Genomic DNA, 18,473 nt, shown 5'->3' on the forward strand with positions numbered 1-18,473 from the left:
GAATACATGAAGTTTTTATAATTACAGAAGGTAATAAAACACTTGCTGTGCAGTATTATTGGTTCTACCCTTTATACAATGTCTATACATTCAGCACTGATATAAAAAGGATAAAAAAAGACTGAGATTTTGGTGGACAGTAAGTTTACTTTTAGTGCCCAGTGCCAGGTAGCTGCTACCAAGGCATATAACATTTTGGGATGCATCAAAAGAGGCACATATACTCATGACAAGAACATAGTTATGCCTCTATACAAATCATTAGTACAGACATAGTTTGGGGTTATTCAGTTTGGGAAAAGGACGGCTAAGGGGAGATCTGATAAAATGTACAAATACATGAAGGGACATTACAAAGAGCTTTCTAATGATTTTTTCACTCTTAGGCCTGTGACAATGACAAGAGGACATACTATATGCCAAGATAAGAGAATATTTCACCAGCATCATAGGCAGGGATTCTTTACTGTAAGAGCAGTGAGACTATGGAGGTCACTGTCACACGATGTGGTGATGGTGGATTCATTGAGGGCCTGGATGCCTTTCTTGAATGGAAAAATATTACTGGTTTTAGATTTTTATTAAATTCAGGTAGATCCAGGGTTTTATAGTGATTGATGGATTTAGAGTCGGGAAGAATTTTTTCCCTCGACATCGGGTAATTGACAATTTTTTTTCCCTCTGTATCAGCAGTGTAAGGTAATAAGTAGGACTTGATGGACGTGTGTCATCCAACCTCATCTACTATGTAGATTCCTACATACACACACAGATACACACTAGGATTCCAGGACTCTTAAACACAACCATAAATGGAGATATTTACCAGTCAGGAGACTTTGAGTAGCCGCTACCAAAGAGATTGCGGAGGGAACGTGGAGGGGAGATCTTGGCATCACGAGAATAAAAGACCATGCATACATCCTTAGTAATGACTGCAGGCTGGATGCAGTGGTCAAGCTGTGAGGAACAGAACACAATGGAGATCTTATATTACAGTATATACTGTGCCTATAAAACATATTCACATATGTGATAGGCCATAAATATCTGATCAAGGGAACTGACAGACGGCCTATTCACCAACTGAACGGTCAATGTGAGCTGAGCTGCGGTATAAGCACCCAGCCACAATAAAGGAACAAAGACAACCACTTCTAGCCCCCTATTGTGCTTATCGGCCCCCGCCAACCATGAGATATTTATGGCCTGTCTTAAGGATAGACTATAATAACTTATTTTCTGCACAACCCTTTTAACAAGTTTAAGGGAAACTGTATTGCAGAACAGAACTGTATTGTGGCCACAGTACTGAGCACAATTCTGTTTTATAGTTCAGATTTTCTCTGCTAATCAGCATCAGCAAATCCCAACCAGGACAATCATGTGCACGTGGGGAAATGGCCGCACATCCCAGTTTAACTACATCAGCATCCTTCCCGCTTTATTAGTTATCTGAGGCCATTGGATGACATTATTACTGGTCTGGATGACATTATTACTTGACAGGGGGCCACTAGGGGACATTATTACTTGTCTGGGAGCTACTGGGAGACATTTACTTGCCTGGCGGCTTCTAGAGAACATTACTACTTGCCTGTGGGCCAGTGAGGAGTAAAACTACTTGCCTGGGAGCATTATTTGGCATCTGAGGGCCACTGGGAGGCTTTATTTGGTGTCTGGGGATCACTAGGAAGCATTATTACATGCCTGAGGACCAACTAGGGAACATATACTGCATTTTGGGTCACTGCGGAACATCAAAACTACAATGGAAAAATGCATGCAGTTTTGATGTGACTTTTGGTGAGGTTTTCAAAATTTAATTGAAATAAATTTATATTTTAGCTCTAATTTAAAAAAGTGTGCTAAAACAAAAAAACACATCAAAACTGTATTTTTTTTTCTTTGGGTAAAAATTTTTACAAACTTTTGCCAGACATTTGGTCATTTTATTTGTCTCTTTCTCTGCATACTTATACCTAAATACATAGTGTGGGCAGAAACATAGACAACAGAAGAAATACCTCCAAATATGCTGACAATGTCATGTAAATCTTCTCGCCGTAGGGGGTTACTCGGTTCAGAAGTAAAGAGTTATGCAGGGAACTGTCCCAGACGGCTTCAAACCGATAAAATGTCCTGCAGACCCATGGTAGAATGAATAATATGAGTTATCTGCAACAATGACACATCCCAAGCCCAACACAGAACAAACTAAACACACAGCACAAAGACACACACACAGACACAACTAGAGCGACTATTCTGGGCACTGCACTAGAGAGAACCCATTTATTTTACACTGTGTTATGGAAACAAGGTCTCATCCATAACATTGTTCAGACAATACCATTGGAGGATTAGCCACTAGGAGTGCTGTTTCGAGTATAGATGCTTCCTAATCTTAAAAATTGTAAATAGCAGTGCTAGTAAGTTGCATGGTCATAACGCTTCCTTATGGACATTGACAGTAACATAATAGAATGCCTGTGTGTAACCCTATTTTATTAATCAGATATGGCTGACCAGGAAATATTCACTGTGGGTAAACTGCACAAATTGTCCATAAGGGTGGGCATTTAGGCACTGATGGGCATCATGAAAATCCACATAAGCTGCTATTTAATATAAAGTGAAAGATCTATTATTTGACCAATAACTCCATTATTCTGTAATCTGAATTCCTGAAAAAACACAATAGAGTTCTATGAAACATCTGCTTGATCTCTACAGTCTACAACACAGTCTAGTTAGTGCAGAAGCGCTAGGCAAGGTGAGGGAGGAGTAAAGCTGGGGGTGCAGACAGATGGGGACATAAAGTATTCTGTGTGAGGCCCGAGAATCTTTATGTGCAGGGAAAGGAAAAGCAAAACATAAAATACCTAGGCATATCCTTATCAAGAAACAGCCTGAAAGACACAGAAGAAGAAGCTGCCATTAGTGACAGAGACAGTCCGGGGAACAAAAATGAGAGGACCCGGGAGCAGAGAGAAGGGATCGGCAAAGAGGATAAAATAACAAAAATGAAGAGCAAATCAAATCATAACATAAAATGGAGAATGACAGCAAAGCCATATATATATACATAAATATATCTCTACTAGAAAAGAACAGGATTTGTGGGCTCTGATGGAAAAATTACCCAGTTGCTTTGACGCTTTAGACCCAGAACATTACCTGCTGCTGCTGTGATTCTTGAGGTATTTGGCGGATATAATATTCAGGGAAAGAACAGCATCAGCAGCTGCTTCATCCACTTCTGCCTTGTTACGTACTCTCCCTAAACGCACAAGAGAACACAGGTGACAACAGGTTAACAGTGATGCTTAAGGTGACCCAAGATCTCCATCATAAAAAATAATGGAAGCCATGACACTTACCGACAACCAGCTCTCGTACATCCTTCCAGTGCAGCTCATTCCCCTTCTCGTGTATAATAGTTACTGTGATTCTGCGCTGGATCCCCTATCGCAATAAATATCGCTGTCATGCTAAGGCTACAAGACTACAGTCATTTCAGTTCTATTGTTGATGTTCTAGATAGCTTATTAATTAACTTAAAAAGTTACTTTGCAACATAAACCTTACATCCTCCCTGAACCAATTTTATATCAGCATAGAACCCTATGATGATCAAAGTTTGGTTCACCTGAACCACAGTGGTCCAAGTCTTGCAGCTCTGATACAGATTGTGAAACGCGGCTGTCTGAATGAGGTCGAATTTTTATTTGGCAGAAATCTGTGCAACTAAAAGTTATCTCCAACTTATTAGAAAAAAAGATCTAAAAAGCAAAAAATCTATATATTAAAACCTGCCTATTTTACAGTGTTATACATACTTGGTGTAGCAAGAAGGTTCCCTGACAGGACAGCCCTCCGGAGTGGTCAACAACAGCTGGGATGTACCTAGGATGACACCAACACAGAAGGTCAACACTTTCCTAAGGATGATATGTACTTACAATGGGTTGTATAAATCTCTGACTTACTCTCCTGTGGGTTCCAATTCGCTGATCTCAAACCAAACCAGAAGGTCGTATTTGCTAACACTCTGTCCAAGACTTGGCTTACTGAGAGTATTTAGTTTGGTGGCTGGAACTGGAATGCAAATATAGGGAATAAGTAAAGGTACTGATCTTAATATAAGGAAAAACCTACAAGACCTAAGCACTGCGCAGTAACATCTCTGAGACCTCTACTACTAACCATCTCTTTTGGGAGCCCTCTCCGGCAGGCAGGTAGGTATTGGCAGAGAAAGGAATGATGGCAGCTGTTCGGCCCCGTCTTGCAGTGTTGCAGAGATTGCATTAGCATGCACAGATAGAGTGTCCAAAACTGGAACACTGACATAGCTGGACATTAGGTACCTGACCAAATTTATCCTTCTCTCACCAGCTTATCATGGACATGAGCAAAAAGGGTTTAAGAAAGGAGAAGAAACGGTACAAACGCAATCGAAAGGGAGAGGCAAAAGGATAAGATCAAGGTAGAAAAAAAATTGTCATCATGCAGCAAGAAAAATAAAAAAATGAGATGTTAAAGCATGAAAGGCATGCAGAGTGGCCATAAATGAACAGTCAAGGACAAAATTATAGAGACTTTAGGGTGAGGTCATGTGTTTGCAAGTCTTTCATCTGCCACTATACTAAGTTATCCTATGACTGCTGCTACAAGGTAACTACTCACCAGGTTTAGAGAGGGGCATTGGAGGAGGGAAGTGGCGACGGGAAGGTTGTGCTGGGCTATAAAGGGGAAATGAATTAGTTATAACCCATCCACTGGAAGATTACCACGTCTTATATATAATGTATGTATATACCTGAGGTCCTGACCCTGGGAATGTAGTGGGTGCTGCTGATAGTGGCCAAACACTTCAAACACAATAGGCTTGGTTTTGATATATTCTGTGAAAGATTCAGTAACTTCTACAGCAATCTATTAAAAAAAGAATGCAATGTCAACTAATTAAATTTAGTGGTGTGATGGCATGTATTATTATAAGTATAACAGTATATCCAGTATAACAAGCAACGCCTACTTTGTCTCAGATCACTTACATTCTGAACATGGTAGAAGCCCAGTGGGTTACCACGACCATTGTTTTTGAGGGGTTCTGTAGAAAAGGCCTCATCATGCCGGTGTAGAAAGCTGCAACACACTCAGAATAAGAACCAATGGTAGCGCATGGCACAGCACGAAAAAATAATGACATATACATGTTTAGGGGCACATTTCCACAATTGTAGCCACAATATGCCATGTTTTACTTTAGCCGAAATAACACTGAGTGAAGGTGTCTAAACACCTTGAGTAGCTTTAGCTTATAGCCATTGCTCCCGACCCCTGATGTTTTATAAGTGGGGAAGAACTCACTTGAACTGGCAGAAGATATCAGCGTACTCCTGGGGGATGCCACTAGCTTGTAGCACGGTGACACGGAAGGTGAAGACACTGCCAATCTTCAGATGTTCTCCGACATCTTCATTAAACCCTTCCATCATCATCTTTCCATCCAAAAGACTGCCTGATTTCATGTCTGCATGATTATAAGAGGCTATAGGAGACTGGAACAGGGGAAGGGACCAGATTTTGATTCTGTGCTTCTCACACATACCCATCTCAGCCAGCCGATTGACCTCCTCCATAGGAGTGTTCATCTCTGAGTTCTGACCCTGTCCTTCTACAATTCGCAGTTCTTCCAAAGACAGCCCAGAACGAGTAAGAACGGTAGAAGAGACCTCATTCTGTGTGCAAGATCATTATGCATCAGAAGTGACATGACGAAAACAAGTATAACTATCTATGGTTAATTCAACAAAATTTACATGGGGTTCTCAGGAGGACGACAAGATTCTCCAGAGGGGATCACATTCTGGCACTATAGGGTCAATGAAGTATGGCAGAGGACAACCCAAATAATTGCTTTGGGTTATTTCACAGATAATCAGTCTCTATACCATATATTATGCATATATAAGTCATTGCATGAGAATCCATGCTGTCCTCTGCGGCGGATCCCAATTGGTGACATCTGCACTGTAATGTGAACAAGGGCTCATTTAGTTTGTAAATTACCTTAATGAAGTAATCATTGTCAAATGAGATCTTGGCTGTTCCTGACTGTCGGATTCCAGATCCATAATCTGGTGCTTCTTCATCACCTAAGAAGTGGGCAGCAAAGTGGAAGTATTAGGGTAAATCTAATAGATCCAATCTATGGAATTATAGAAGGGTTGACAATATGTTGTGCTCCCAATATCACAATGCCAATTATGAGGTATAGGTCTGGCGTTGAAGGCTGTGATGACTATATATTTATAACACTACATTTCATATGTGTTAGTCTTCTACTATGCCTCTCTATGATGTCCAACTGGTGCATCAGTTAGAAGAAAGGACTTTATTACTCTGTAACAAGCACTCCCGCACCAGTGTCACTACTTATGGCATTAAATGTAGCCTGTTGATGGTCTGTATACATAAAAGCAATTAGAGTATTGATACATACCAGCAATTGCTTGCACAGCAACACGGAGGAACCCTCTTACTTCTCCCTTCTCACTTACTATGGCCACCCGATGAACCAAGGGGACTGGGAAAAGCAGGTTGCTAAGATAAACAAATGCTCTGCAAGAAAAACAACAGGGGGCGCTGTATTATGTATCTGCAGCGAATGTAGCTGCCTAGTCACTGGTCTCTCAGGATCTCAGAACATTTATGGGTGACAGATGTGATACAGACAGCACCATACGATGGACGCCATTACTAGACACTGCTGGACACTATCATACACCATTGTTCCATGCTCATATACTCAGCTGGTGGGGGTTACAGGGAACAGAACAGAAAAATACCAAAATAAAAATGTTACATACATAATCCGAACCAAAAGCAAAAACAGGATTAATAAGCCATGTTATAACCAACACTACAAACACAAAATACAAAATAAATTAAGTAGCTGCAAAGAAAATCTTATGATGAAAAAAAACAAACTATTGTGTTCCAGACCTCAGATGTCTCTTGGAAGGAGGGGTGTCCAGAGGTAAGCAGCGGCAGAGATCTGCTGCCTACATCACTTACTGTTTGCCATAAGAAACTGGCTTAAAGGGATGTAATGGCTAAAATCCACGGCTACATAAATAGTCTATTCTCATTAAGGTCATATTGTTGTAGAATGAAAACTTCTGCTACTTTGAAACGTAACTTTGCAACATTGTGCTTCAGTGCCAAACCATTTTCATAGTGAAATGATATGTTCTATATTCACAACTGAAAACACACCCTGACATACTTTTGCCAAGGCTAGTTCCACACTAGTGTAGCATTGTCTATTGTTCTGTCCATCAGAGGATCACAACAACGGACATAAGTGGTAGAATGGCAGGTACAATAGGAACACTTTCCATTTGTATCAGTCATCATACACAGCGATGTTAAAAATAAAAGTGGAAGACCCCTTCCATTGTCAGATGGTGCAGGTCAGAAAGGGATTCTGTCAGAGATCTCCAGTAAATATAAAGGTCACCATAGGTAGGACATCAAATCTACTCTGGTTAGTAAAGGAATACATACTAGAAGAATGGACCAGTTTTTCACATTGAACAGATGGAATAATTTTCAAACCTGGATTAAAGTGTGGCCCAAATACAGAAATGCTTGATCTATTGCTGTATATAGGGTACAGAGCTTTGTTGGCTCTAGCGTATGGGGATAGTGTAGGCCTGGTATCTTATATAAACTGTAGAGAAAGCCATACCAAAGATGTTAGTTACTCATACTAAGATCCCTCTAACTTATTGCTCAGATAGTCATGTGAGCAGGAGCTAAACTACTACTAGATCCAGCCAAAGAGAAATCTGTATTTAAACATGGCTTAATGGAAAGGATGTTGCATAGAAACAAGAGCGCTGATATGCAGGAAAACAAGGTTTTATGTAATAGGTTGTGGCTCTGAAAATCCTGTAAAATTACAATTCCCAAGATATTTTACACAAGAGCGTATGTGCTAATCTAAGCATGGGCAAGGAGCCTTCTAAGTAAAATAGCAAGAAACAAATGGAGCCTTATACATGACCTAATCCTTAATACTGGAGCTCCTTATTCTTCCATCTGGTATACCCCTCAACCAAATCCAGGGACAAGAGGAAGGGAACAAAGTATTAGCAGCGAGGTTGGTGAGGTAATGGCAACACAAAAACTACAAACCAAACTAAAGGAAAAAAAATAATAAAATATGCTTTGTTTTTCTTTTTTCATTGAAAAGAAGAAAATAAAATGAATGAAAATTGGGTTATGGTCCTGCCACTCTTCCTTAGCATTCCTGAGTCTGACAACCCATGACAGGGGCAGAAAGGACAAGTTCTCACATTTACCCACTACAGACAGAAAGCCAGGAGAAGGAAACTATGTACAAATGACTATATGGTTGTTTCAGCGCGACGCTTACATGTTTAACAATGGTGGCAGCCAATTCAGAAATGAACATTTTCTTACAGAGACTGTAATCATGCTACAATAACTTTCCAAAGTGTGAATTGGATTTGTCCGGTTTTCATTCAGATTTGTCCTCTAGGTCCTCCCCACATATAAAAATGGTACAGCTGTTCAAACATGAACAAACCGCATCCATGCTAAATCCACAACTTGTAAATTTTTTCTACGGATTTTCACAGTACATTTTATCCTATGCAATTTATAGGGTGACCTACACGGCAAATCTGCAACAAAATCAGCACGTAAAATGAGAGTTTCCTGAAGAGTTCCTGTGACCACGTGGCACGCCCGTGTAAACTTGAAACACAGGGAATGAGGCTTTACCCCTCTTTGGCACCTTAAAGTGTTCCTAAACTCAACCAAATTGTAAATTTTGAAGCATTTGTTTCATTAATAAATTTTACTATTACTATTATGAATGTATTTTGGCTCTATGAAATCGAATCTGCCCTCTGTTAGCATTAGAAATCCACGTTGCCCTTGACAGGGTGTATAATACAGAGAAGCGGAGGCTAGGGGGTGTCATTTCAATGACATATATTTATAGATATTGATATTGTATAGTATAGCATACAGTGTCCTATGAAAGACATGATTCTCATTTTTCATATGCTACCACAATCGCCATTTTGTATAATTTCCAGAGATGAGACCAGTTGAATACCTATACACAGCTCTTCTATCTCGAGTATTTTCAACTGGCCATATCTCTAGATCTAATACTGCCAGACATGCAGTCTACCTGTATTAGAAACACATCTCTACTTTTATAACACCTGAGATAGAAGCGTGTGAAGTTATCCCATCCCAGCCTCAGCTTCTCTCTATTACACCCATATTCTCCTATACGATTTCTAATGCTAATAAAGAAACAGGGAGCAGAAGGCGTTTCAGTGAAGGATTTCATGGAAGAAGCCAAAATCCATTAATAAAGTAGATTACATAATTTATTATTAGCACAAATGCTGCCAGAAAATAAAAAGTGGTTTGAAAGTTTATGTACACTTTAAGGAGTCATTTGGCAGAGAAATTGTATATTTTACATCTGATAGAACATTGCCTAGATTGCCATATGGAATCTTTGGCTACAAGAGCATTGCACAATACAATCAATGGCTACCACTAACCAGTGATATGTAAACTATTCAATGTGGAACGTCACTACGCTTAAAGAGGAATGGTCATGGGGTGATGCTTCTCCTAGACTCTCCTTTAACCAAGCTTCTATGGTCCTAGCATTTATTAATGGATTTGAATGTGCTCTAGATTCCTTGTGACTGTATCAAAGTGAGAGATTGTGGGATTAATGTTAAGAACTTGTCCTTTTCTGCCAAATCCTTGCACAACCTCACCAACCTTCCTACTAAAATGAACCATGGGGACCGGTCATAAAACGGATCGTGGCCATCACTGAAGAGATCAGATCCTTCCTCATTCCCCACATCTGAGCCGGTGTCATCCACAAATGGCTCATCATCGAAGTCTTCCATCTGGTCCTGCTGCTCATCCGCCAGTTCGGTGATGTCGGAGTCAGCTGTTGAAAAGGTGGGGGATGGGGTGCGGTCTGCCAACCGCTCGTTGACACAGCCATGGAATATGGGAGAACTAGACATTTGCAATGGAAGAGTTGTTATCATAACCTAGAGGCACTGGTACAATGGGAAGGAGGGGGCAATGGGGATGTACACTCCATAGGTCACCAGTAAAACAAAGCATAAATCAAAATGAAAGGGGAGCAAGAGCAGGAAGGGAGGGTCAGCAAAGAGAGCGAAAAAGGGACAAGCAAGGTGCAAAACAAATGAAATAAAGTATGGTGAGGGGAGAGTGTGCATTAATTTTATATATAAAAAAAATGATATACATAATAACTTCATTCTGAATTTCCAAAAAGAGCATTACAGGAACTGATAGCTATGCAATAGGAATAATACATAAAACCAGGCCAAGTACAAAATAGAGTTGTATGTGACAACCAGATCAGGCAAAGCTAGCAATTGCCCAGTCGAAACATGTAACACTAGATTCTTCTGCCATATGCCAGTTATACAAGTCCCAATGTACCACATAAATCCCTATATGTCAAAATGGGAAAAATAGTTTTAGTATCTTATTTCTATGTTGAGTTTTGATGACAGGCCCAAATCCAGAGGCTGCATTACTGAGGGATTCTGATGACAATGTGCCCCGTAGTGGATTCCTGCCTGATACAGTACTGTCATGGAGACATTGCGCGAGGCCAAATCACCATCTATATAGTTGTTGTAGATAATAAATTGGCTTTGTAGACGATCTCCATGGTGTCACTTCACTAGGAGGGGACATGTGGCATCCAAAACGCTCAGTAGTACTTATAACTGCAAGTGATCTGATCTCAGCAGACGTGAGATGTTTAAAACAAGAAATGGGGGTTTTCTTATCACAGACATCCACTTATATGAGAGCCATGGCTGACAAGGACAGGTCCGGCTGACAAGACCCTTGGCGGAGATTTTACATTGTCCAGGAAGATCTGTATGGCAAACAAGGTTGGCCAATACTGACAAGAGCAGCTGCTGGTTAGTGGCTGTCCATTTTGGTTCACAGAAGGCATAAGGAGCAGGGGAAAATATCTTTGTGAAGTTTTATTGGACAAATATATCAAATGTGCGTTAAATGCCCGATTTACACAAGTCTAGACATACAATGTATAAGATATTATGCTGCCACTTTTGAGAGCTGTCATCTAGTATGGAATAGCATATTAGCTACTGCACACATGTTGCCTTGGGTAATATGGCTATATCACTCTGTGTATAGAACAAATAGTTAAATAATTGACATATCCATCATTGCAACAATTGCCAAAAATAAGAGATATTAAGGATGATAAATCTAATCCCAGAACAGTGGTTAGTATAACATACAGTTGTGACATCATACATATAAATAGCAACAACCTGGTAAACCTCTCCATAAAATAAAGCTAGGATAGGTTCAATAGCACCAGATTCACTTGAGCCTACCTGCCAACAAGCTTGAACCAGTGGAAGCGATCGTAAAATGGGTCACCACCACTTAATACTGCGTCGGGTTCGTCTTGGACGTTAGATGCCATCTCTCCTGCTCGGTCGTACATCTCTCGCATCTGTTCCAGCCGCAGCCTATGACAGGAAATACGGACTGCATTAGAAATAAAGGTGGTTGTGAATGCCATCCAGAGAGATATGATGATGGAAGCCATAATCTCACAGTATTGCGATACTATATTTATGTACTTGCTGGTGTATACAGAGGTGCATGGTTTGTACGCAGATCCCTGTGTTCTAATAAATTCTACATCCGAATGAACATCAGATGATCAGTCTCTAAGCTATTATAGGCTCTATTCACTGACAGCAGAGATCTTGCAAATGGTGTGGTTCAGATCCAAAGTCTACAAGCTGGCACGTACATACCACAAAGACCCCTTTAAACCCCAGACACCTATAGAAGCTCACAGACCACATAGTCTATTCAGCTGATGCAACATATCTCAGTGCCATCCTTATTGTGTCCTTGCAAGTGAATGGGACCTAACTGAAATACCAGACACAGCCCATAGACAAAAATGACAGTATTACTAGAAAACCAAACCTTTTCCCAAAACCTGGACAATCCCTCTAAATATTATCAGAGCAGTAGAAACTTGCCTGAGCTTTTCCATGGACCAGTAGTGTGTGGCCCCATTTTTCAAGTCCTGCACTTCTACAGCAACCACAGTACGGGGAAAAGGTAGATCTTCAGGGATTTTCTCAGAGTCTGGAGGAAGCAACTCCGGAGGAAGTGGAGAGTACAAGGTATCTGTGAGCAGCACAAACTGGAACTGCACCTAATGAGGACACAGACAGTAAAAGGTTAACCCCAGAACAGAATCCCTTATAGGTACTGCCATGTGATATACTGTCCAGTGCTATAGTCATACTCAAGGAGAGGGGAGTCGGAGGTTTCACTTAAGTCAGTGGACAGATATCATTCATTTTTACAGTGCGCACCAGAAGAAATGTAAATGGGAAAAGACGGAGGTGAGAAATATTCTTGGCCAGTGGTTTCAGCCTGTGGCTCAGTATCTTTTAGGAAGCTACAACTCCCAGCATATCATAACAGCCACAGTGCATTGCAGTACCTTTAAGGTAGGTTCACATTGTGGAAAATGGAGGAGTTCCTCTTCATTTTCCACCCCTGGCATTTTCACCACGGTCTAGCCTCGACGGGATGTTAATGCAGAGCATCGCCATTCTGCTGCTGATTAGGCCGTATGAATGGGCCTAAGGGCAGGTTCACACCAGCGCCCAATCTCCTTTTTGCAGGTTTCCATTTTCTGTCGGCAGAAGACAGAAACCCGGCATTCAGTGAGCACCTGTGATCGTCTTCTGTTCTCCGTGGCAAACCCGATTTTTTTTTAACCGGACACAAAGTCCTGCATGTCCGACTCTGTGTCTGTTAAAAAAAAAAAAAAAAAAAGGTTTTTGCCACAGAGTGCAGAAGACGCTCACAGGTGTTCATGGGCGAACACTTTGCAAACCTTTTCAAATGAATGGGTTTGAAAACTCCCTGCTGGTTTCCGTCCCCTGTCCAGTTTCTCGGGCAGGAAACAGAAACCTGCAAAACGGAGATTGGGTGAAGATGTGAACCTGCCCTAATCAGCAGGGAGTCTCAAGCCATGGACTCTGTAGTTGAATCAGCCTGGGAACCTGCATCAAGATCGAGCAGGACACTTCTTTTTTCTGTGTCCTGCTGTGATCTCTGCCTCCCATTGTAAACATTGAGAGGCGGATTCTAGAGAAATCTGCCCAAGGTTTGGGGGAAAAATCTGCCGCGCAAATCCACAGCAAATACCTGCATGTGAACACAGCCTTATTCTTTCAGGTCCACACTCACCTCCCTCCTTGTTCCTTGAAAAGTATCAAGCAGAGAAGGAAATGAACAAACACCAGACAAGCGCTCACCTTTTTCTTTAGCTCCACGCTGATGGCATTGGCTTCTTTTAGGTACACAGCATTTCCCCAGAGCAGGTCCCGTAGAGAAGTGAACTGATGGTGTTTCCACTTCTTGAATGCCCATTGGGCAAGTTCAAACTCATGTTGTGTCCAAGGAACTGTAAAGAGATACATGTCCCAGTTACAGCCAATGTGCTGCAAAAGCAAGTACTACACAATGGCACTTACCTAGGCAATGTAACAACTGGCCATTGTCAGGTTATCGCAGCCATCACCCTACATTATGATGCAGCATGTTCAATTGAATGTGGTCATTGCACCTCAGATGTTTTTACATATCCTTAGGACAGGTCATTATTTTGAGACTGGTGGGGGCCAAATACTCAGGCCCCACACGAATCAGCTATTTTTTTTAACACAGCAATGTTCACTGTGTGGTGACCTGGCAGTGCCATTACAGCTCATCTCCCAGTGAAACAGTTGTAAAGTGAAACACCCACCCACCTAACCAGTGATGACTGTGTCCCCCCATATGTGATGATTACACCACTTATGTTATCTACAAATACTATAAAGTATTAATATATACAGTTATAAATCTTCATATACCACAATTACATTATTATTTTGGTACCAGATTGTACTTTAGCACACTAACATGTTGAGGGGGCCTATGGGTGTCCTTGAGTTGGGGTTCTAAATTTGACAGTAACGTCTCCATCTTCTATAGTAATTTTCCTTAGGGTGACCATCAATATCTGATGGTGAGCCAATGCCGTGGCTTCCTCCCGATCAGCAGACTGAAGCTCTGCACACCCCTTATGTTTATACAGGCATAGAGCGGTAGATATGGCTGTGCCTATTACTGCAGCTCAGTGCCATTCATTTTAATGGGCTCCAAAGATGGTCTGACAGAAAAACAAAATTCTTACCCTCTTCTTCCTCTTCATCCTCTTCCTCAGTAGTTTCAGCAGTCAGTGAGCGGGTTTCTACTTGCTTCTGAAGGGCCAGCAGTTTGCTTTCATAATCCTATGAATGGAGAGACAGGTCGTATAGGATAGATGGGAAAGTATAGAGTACTGTAGACGAGGGCTGATGTGAAAGGCAACTATGTCTGTACAGGAGTGAAGGAAAGGATATGCAACAGGAAATATAAACGTATAGAAATGTGGTGACGAGAAATGGACAGAGAGGTTCATGGGATTCTTCAAGAGTGAATTCTATTTTCCAGGGACACAGAATGAATTCTATAAGGAAACATCATGTGTATTCACTAGACAGAAGGCAGAGGTGACTGGGACACATAAGAGCTTATGGGATAAAGGCATTAACTTTTATGTCACAGTATAGAACAGTTCAAAGCAAGGCCGCCACTGAAATGACACGTGGAATCAGCCAGGGATTAAGAGACTGACCGTATCCCACCGACACCTGTCACCTACATTGAATGTAGCTGCTAGGAGAAAATATCTGTTTGCTTGTGGATTTTATATAGAAACTCCAAATTTCTTAGTATAAAATCAGAGCTACACAGGGATACTTATTTGGGTACCATACAATGAGGCAATTGCTACCTAGAATATAAATAAGTCATTGCGTGTGCAGTGCGGCTGGGTAAGGCAAGAAACAAGATTCTCTTACGTTGAAGGGTGTGTGTAGGGAAATTAAAACATTACAGTGCATAGCGGTCTGAAGAACATGCCACTGCTAATGCACAAGATCACACAGAAAAGACTGACTGTTGCCCCCTAGTGGTACCGATAGCGCAAGTGAATACTTATGGAGAGATAGAACAGACAAAATATTTTCATTATTTGGTCAGTATAGGGGACATTACATTGCAAAATTTATCTGGGCTGACTAAAAAAAAAAAAAATTCTTCTCCAGATATTTCCTGCTATGGTCTTAAGATGTACATGTAAAAGGACATTTTATATACAGGTATGCAATTGGATAGATAATGCATTTAAAGGGATCCTATCATTGGATACCCTTTTTTTCTCGATAACATGTCGGAATAGCCTTAAGAAAGGCTATTCGTCTCCTACCTTTAGATGTTTTCTCCGCGCCGCCATTAGGTAGAAAAACAGGTTTTCTTCGGTATGCAAATGAGCTCAAACAGCACTGGGGGCATCCCCTATGCTGCGAAAGAACTTATTTGCATAAAGACAGAAAACAGAATATCTACCAAATGGCAGCGCGGAGAAGACATCTAAAGGTAGGAGACGAATAGCTTTTCTTAAGGCTATTCTGATGTGCTATAGAGAAAAAAAAGGGTATCCAATGATTGGATCCCTTTAAACATTGTATTATTGCTGAATTTCTAAAAATTAATCAGATCACAATGTGTTTTGCAGCTTTGTTTGCCCAAACCCTGTATAAGGTGACCTTTGATCTTTTAATATATTCTTACATGCAGATCATGAAATTCCTACACAAGCAGCTGTCCACTCATATGTACGAGATGTGACAGCAGGAGTGATATGTCACGATTTGCAACAGATTTTAGAAACATTGAATTAAGGCATATGACTTATTCTTATCTGCTTTATCGTCATTGAAGTTTTATAAAGAAAAATGGATGGGAGACAGAATGGTGCTATCTTGCTTGGTACTGATGTGAAAATTAAAATATTGATAAAAAGTGACTCAACAAAATAGTATCTGGTATCTCTGATACTGATAGCTGATTCTGGTATCTCTGTAACGCTAGGTTCACACCTGCGTTCGGGTCTCCTTTCTGTGGTTTCCGTCTTCTGCATGCAAGAAGACGGAAAGCACAAACCGGGTCCGACCATGAGCGGCGGTGAGCGTTTTATGCTCTCCGCCGCAAAACCGTTTTGTTTTTTTAAATCCGGACACAGAGTACTGCATGTCTGACTCTGTGTCCAGATTTTAAAAAATGATTTCACGGCGGAGGGCATAAAACGCTCACCGCCGGACAGCTTTCTCACCCATTCAAATGAATAGGTGAGAAAGAGCCCTGCAGGTTTCCATCTCCTGCTCTGTTTTGTGCAGGAAACGGAAACCTGCAGAACGGACACCGGGCGCAGATGTGAACGAGCCCTAAGGCTGGGTTTACACACTGCTTTTTTTGGTGTGGTTTTTAATTGCAGCAATGCCTACCACATACAAAACAAATTGTTACTAACAGGAAACTGTCAGCAAGTAGGGTAAATGCTGGATCTTGACACGGCTTTAATTTTCTTGTAACTTTTTTTTTTTAATGTAGATCGTAAGCCCCACATAGAGCTCACAATGTACATTATTCTCTATCAGCGTGTCTTTGGAATATGGGAAGGAAATCCATGCAAACACAGGGAGAACATACAAACTCCTTGCAGATGTTTTTTTGTCCTTGGCGGGATTTGAACACCAGGACTCCAGCGCTGCAAGGCTGCAGTGCTAACCACTGAGCCACCGTGTGGCCCCACTTAATTTTCTTGTCACTTTGAGCTAAGTGCATGTTTTATTAATGTATCAATATACTTTAAAGAGGACTTTCATGTTCTCAGGCACATGTAGTTTTATATACCGCTAGAAAGCAGACACTGTGCTGAATTCAGTGCACAGGTTTCCCATTATGTGCCCAGAACTGGAGATATTGGTGCCGTTATAACGGCATCAATCTCAGCCCACTGTCAGAAGTGCGTTCCTGACAGTCTAGCTGGGCTGTGAGGAACGTCCCCCCTGACAGTACTGTCCATAGTCCTGTACTGTCAGAGAGGGCGTTCCTTACCACCCAGCCATGACGCTAACCTGTGAGGAACATCCACTCTGACAGTACAGGGCTATGGACAGTACTGTCAGGGGGGGACGTTCCTCACAGCCCAGCTAGTCTGTCAGGCATCCAACATTTTTCTGAACAAACAAAAGTCCCGAATGCAGCTTTTTCTTCAACAATGTTTAAAGGATTCATCAAGAGAAATTCCTAGTAGAGCCTTCAGCACCTAATACATACACTGGACATTTACATTGAGAGGGATTTATTAAGGCAAGCCAGTCTTTATCAATTCCCCAATTGGCACGATATGCGCCTGAGTTATTAGGAAGTTCTAGCCTCTTTATCAGGTATAAATAGAATAGAATAGTATATAGAATTTAATGGGCTGAGATGTCCCTATCCCACCCTAGTGCAGAACTAACACTGTGGTGCATCTCTGTGGCAAACCTGAGCTGTGTGCCAAAGATGTTGCATCTACACCCACCTACATCAAAAACTAGTGTAGGGTCAGTAAATTCCCTCCATTCTATGAACAGGGTGGTTGGTGTTATTTAATAAAGTTCACCTACAGCTTATTCACAGGTCACCAATATGCATTGAAACGTTCTAAACAGAAACAAGATACATAAGAAACCCAAGAGCAATAGCTTGTTGATTGTTTTTCAGTGTTGAAAAAAAATATTGCTACCTAAAAAGTAAGATTCCTTTGGATGATTGCTGGAAACATGCATTCTATATCTCAGCCACTAGATGGCAGTATGGAGCCAGAGTACTGGAGAGTAGGGTGGAGGAATGTTCTGTATTGGGATCATATGATTCCTTACATGCAGATGTAGCAGAGCTGAATCCATCAGTTTTATCATTTTGAGATGAACTATCATAAGTACAAGTTAAAATAATATGTATTTACACGCAGAACTACAGAAGACTTGACAGGCCATGACCCTAAATTGTGTCAGATACCTAATTCTGCTATCTGTAACATACGCAATACATTTGGAAATACATTGATTTACTTATCTGTAATGTGCTCAGTCACATCTAGAGCTGCATTCATCATAAATCCATAACCACTGTGCTGACTGAAAGCTAACATCCCATAATACAATGTACTGCATTCTGGGAGATGTACAGACACTGAATCAGCAGGCATCTGTAAAAAGATCTAATGTCCTATCAGAAAAAATCAGAATACAGTCTGCTAGGAAGCTTGAGGATTTTCACCAAAACAAGAAAGCTTCCTCCTTCTCAAGGCGATACGTACAAGGCGACATCTTGCTTAAAGGAACACTTTA

At 41.1% G+C, this 18,473-nt stretch overlaps 1 protein-coding gene across 1 annotated transcript in view; it reads right to left on the reverse strand.

The window, feature by feature from the left end:
• The window catches only part of KIF1B (kinesin family member 1B), a 110,699-nt gene that overhangs the window by 14,541 nt on the left and 77,685 nt on the right, over window positions 1-18,473 (reverse strand). Inside the window, exons 23-40 of the mRNA XM_075280019.1 lie at window positions 14,387-14,483; window positions 13,464-13,612; window positions 12,168-12,346; window positions 11,502-11,639; window positions 9,856-10,104; window positions 6,512-6,630; window positions 6,079-6,164; window positions 5,618-5,747; window positions 5,377-5,539; window positions 5,061-5,151; window positions 4,823-4,938; window positions 4,690-4,745; window positions 3,993-4,101; window positions 3,843-3,909; window positions 3,384-3,468; window positions 3,181-3,283; window positions 2,028-2,142; window positions 827-960 (exon numbers count right to left, since the gene is read on the reverse strand). Coding sequence (XP_075136120.1) covers window positions 827-960; window positions 2,028-2,142; window positions 3,181-3,283; window positions 3,384-3,468; window positions 3,843-3,909; window positions 3,993-4,101; window positions 4,690-4,745; window positions 4,823-4,938; window positions 5,061-5,151; window positions 5,377-5,539; window positions 5,618-5,747; window positions 6,079-6,164; window positions 6,512-6,630; window positions 9,856-10,104; window positions 11,502-11,639; window positions 12,168-12,346; window positions 13,464-13,612; window positions 14,387-14,483 — 2,186 coding nt within the window. The remainder of the gene's footprint in view (window positions 1-826; window positions 961-2,027; window positions 2,143-3,180; window positions 3,284-3,383; window positions 3,469-3,842; window positions 3,910-3,992; window positions 4,102-4,689; window positions 4,746-4,822; window positions 4,939-5,060; window positions 5,152-5,376; window positions 5,540-5,617; window positions 5,748-6,078; window positions 6,165-6,511; window positions 6,631-9,855; window positions 10,105-11,501; window positions 11,640-12,167; window positions 12,347-13,463; window positions 13,613-14,386; window positions 14,484-18,473) is intronic.

Source organism: Leptodactylus fuscus, chromosome 6 (genome assembly GCF_031893055.1).
Source record: "Leptodactylus fuscus isolate aLepFus1 chromosome 6, aLepFus1.hap2, whole genome shotgun sequence".
Lineage (NCBI taxonomy): Eukaryota > Metazoa > Chordata > Amphibia > Anura > Leptodactylidae > Leptodactylus > Leptodactylus fuscus.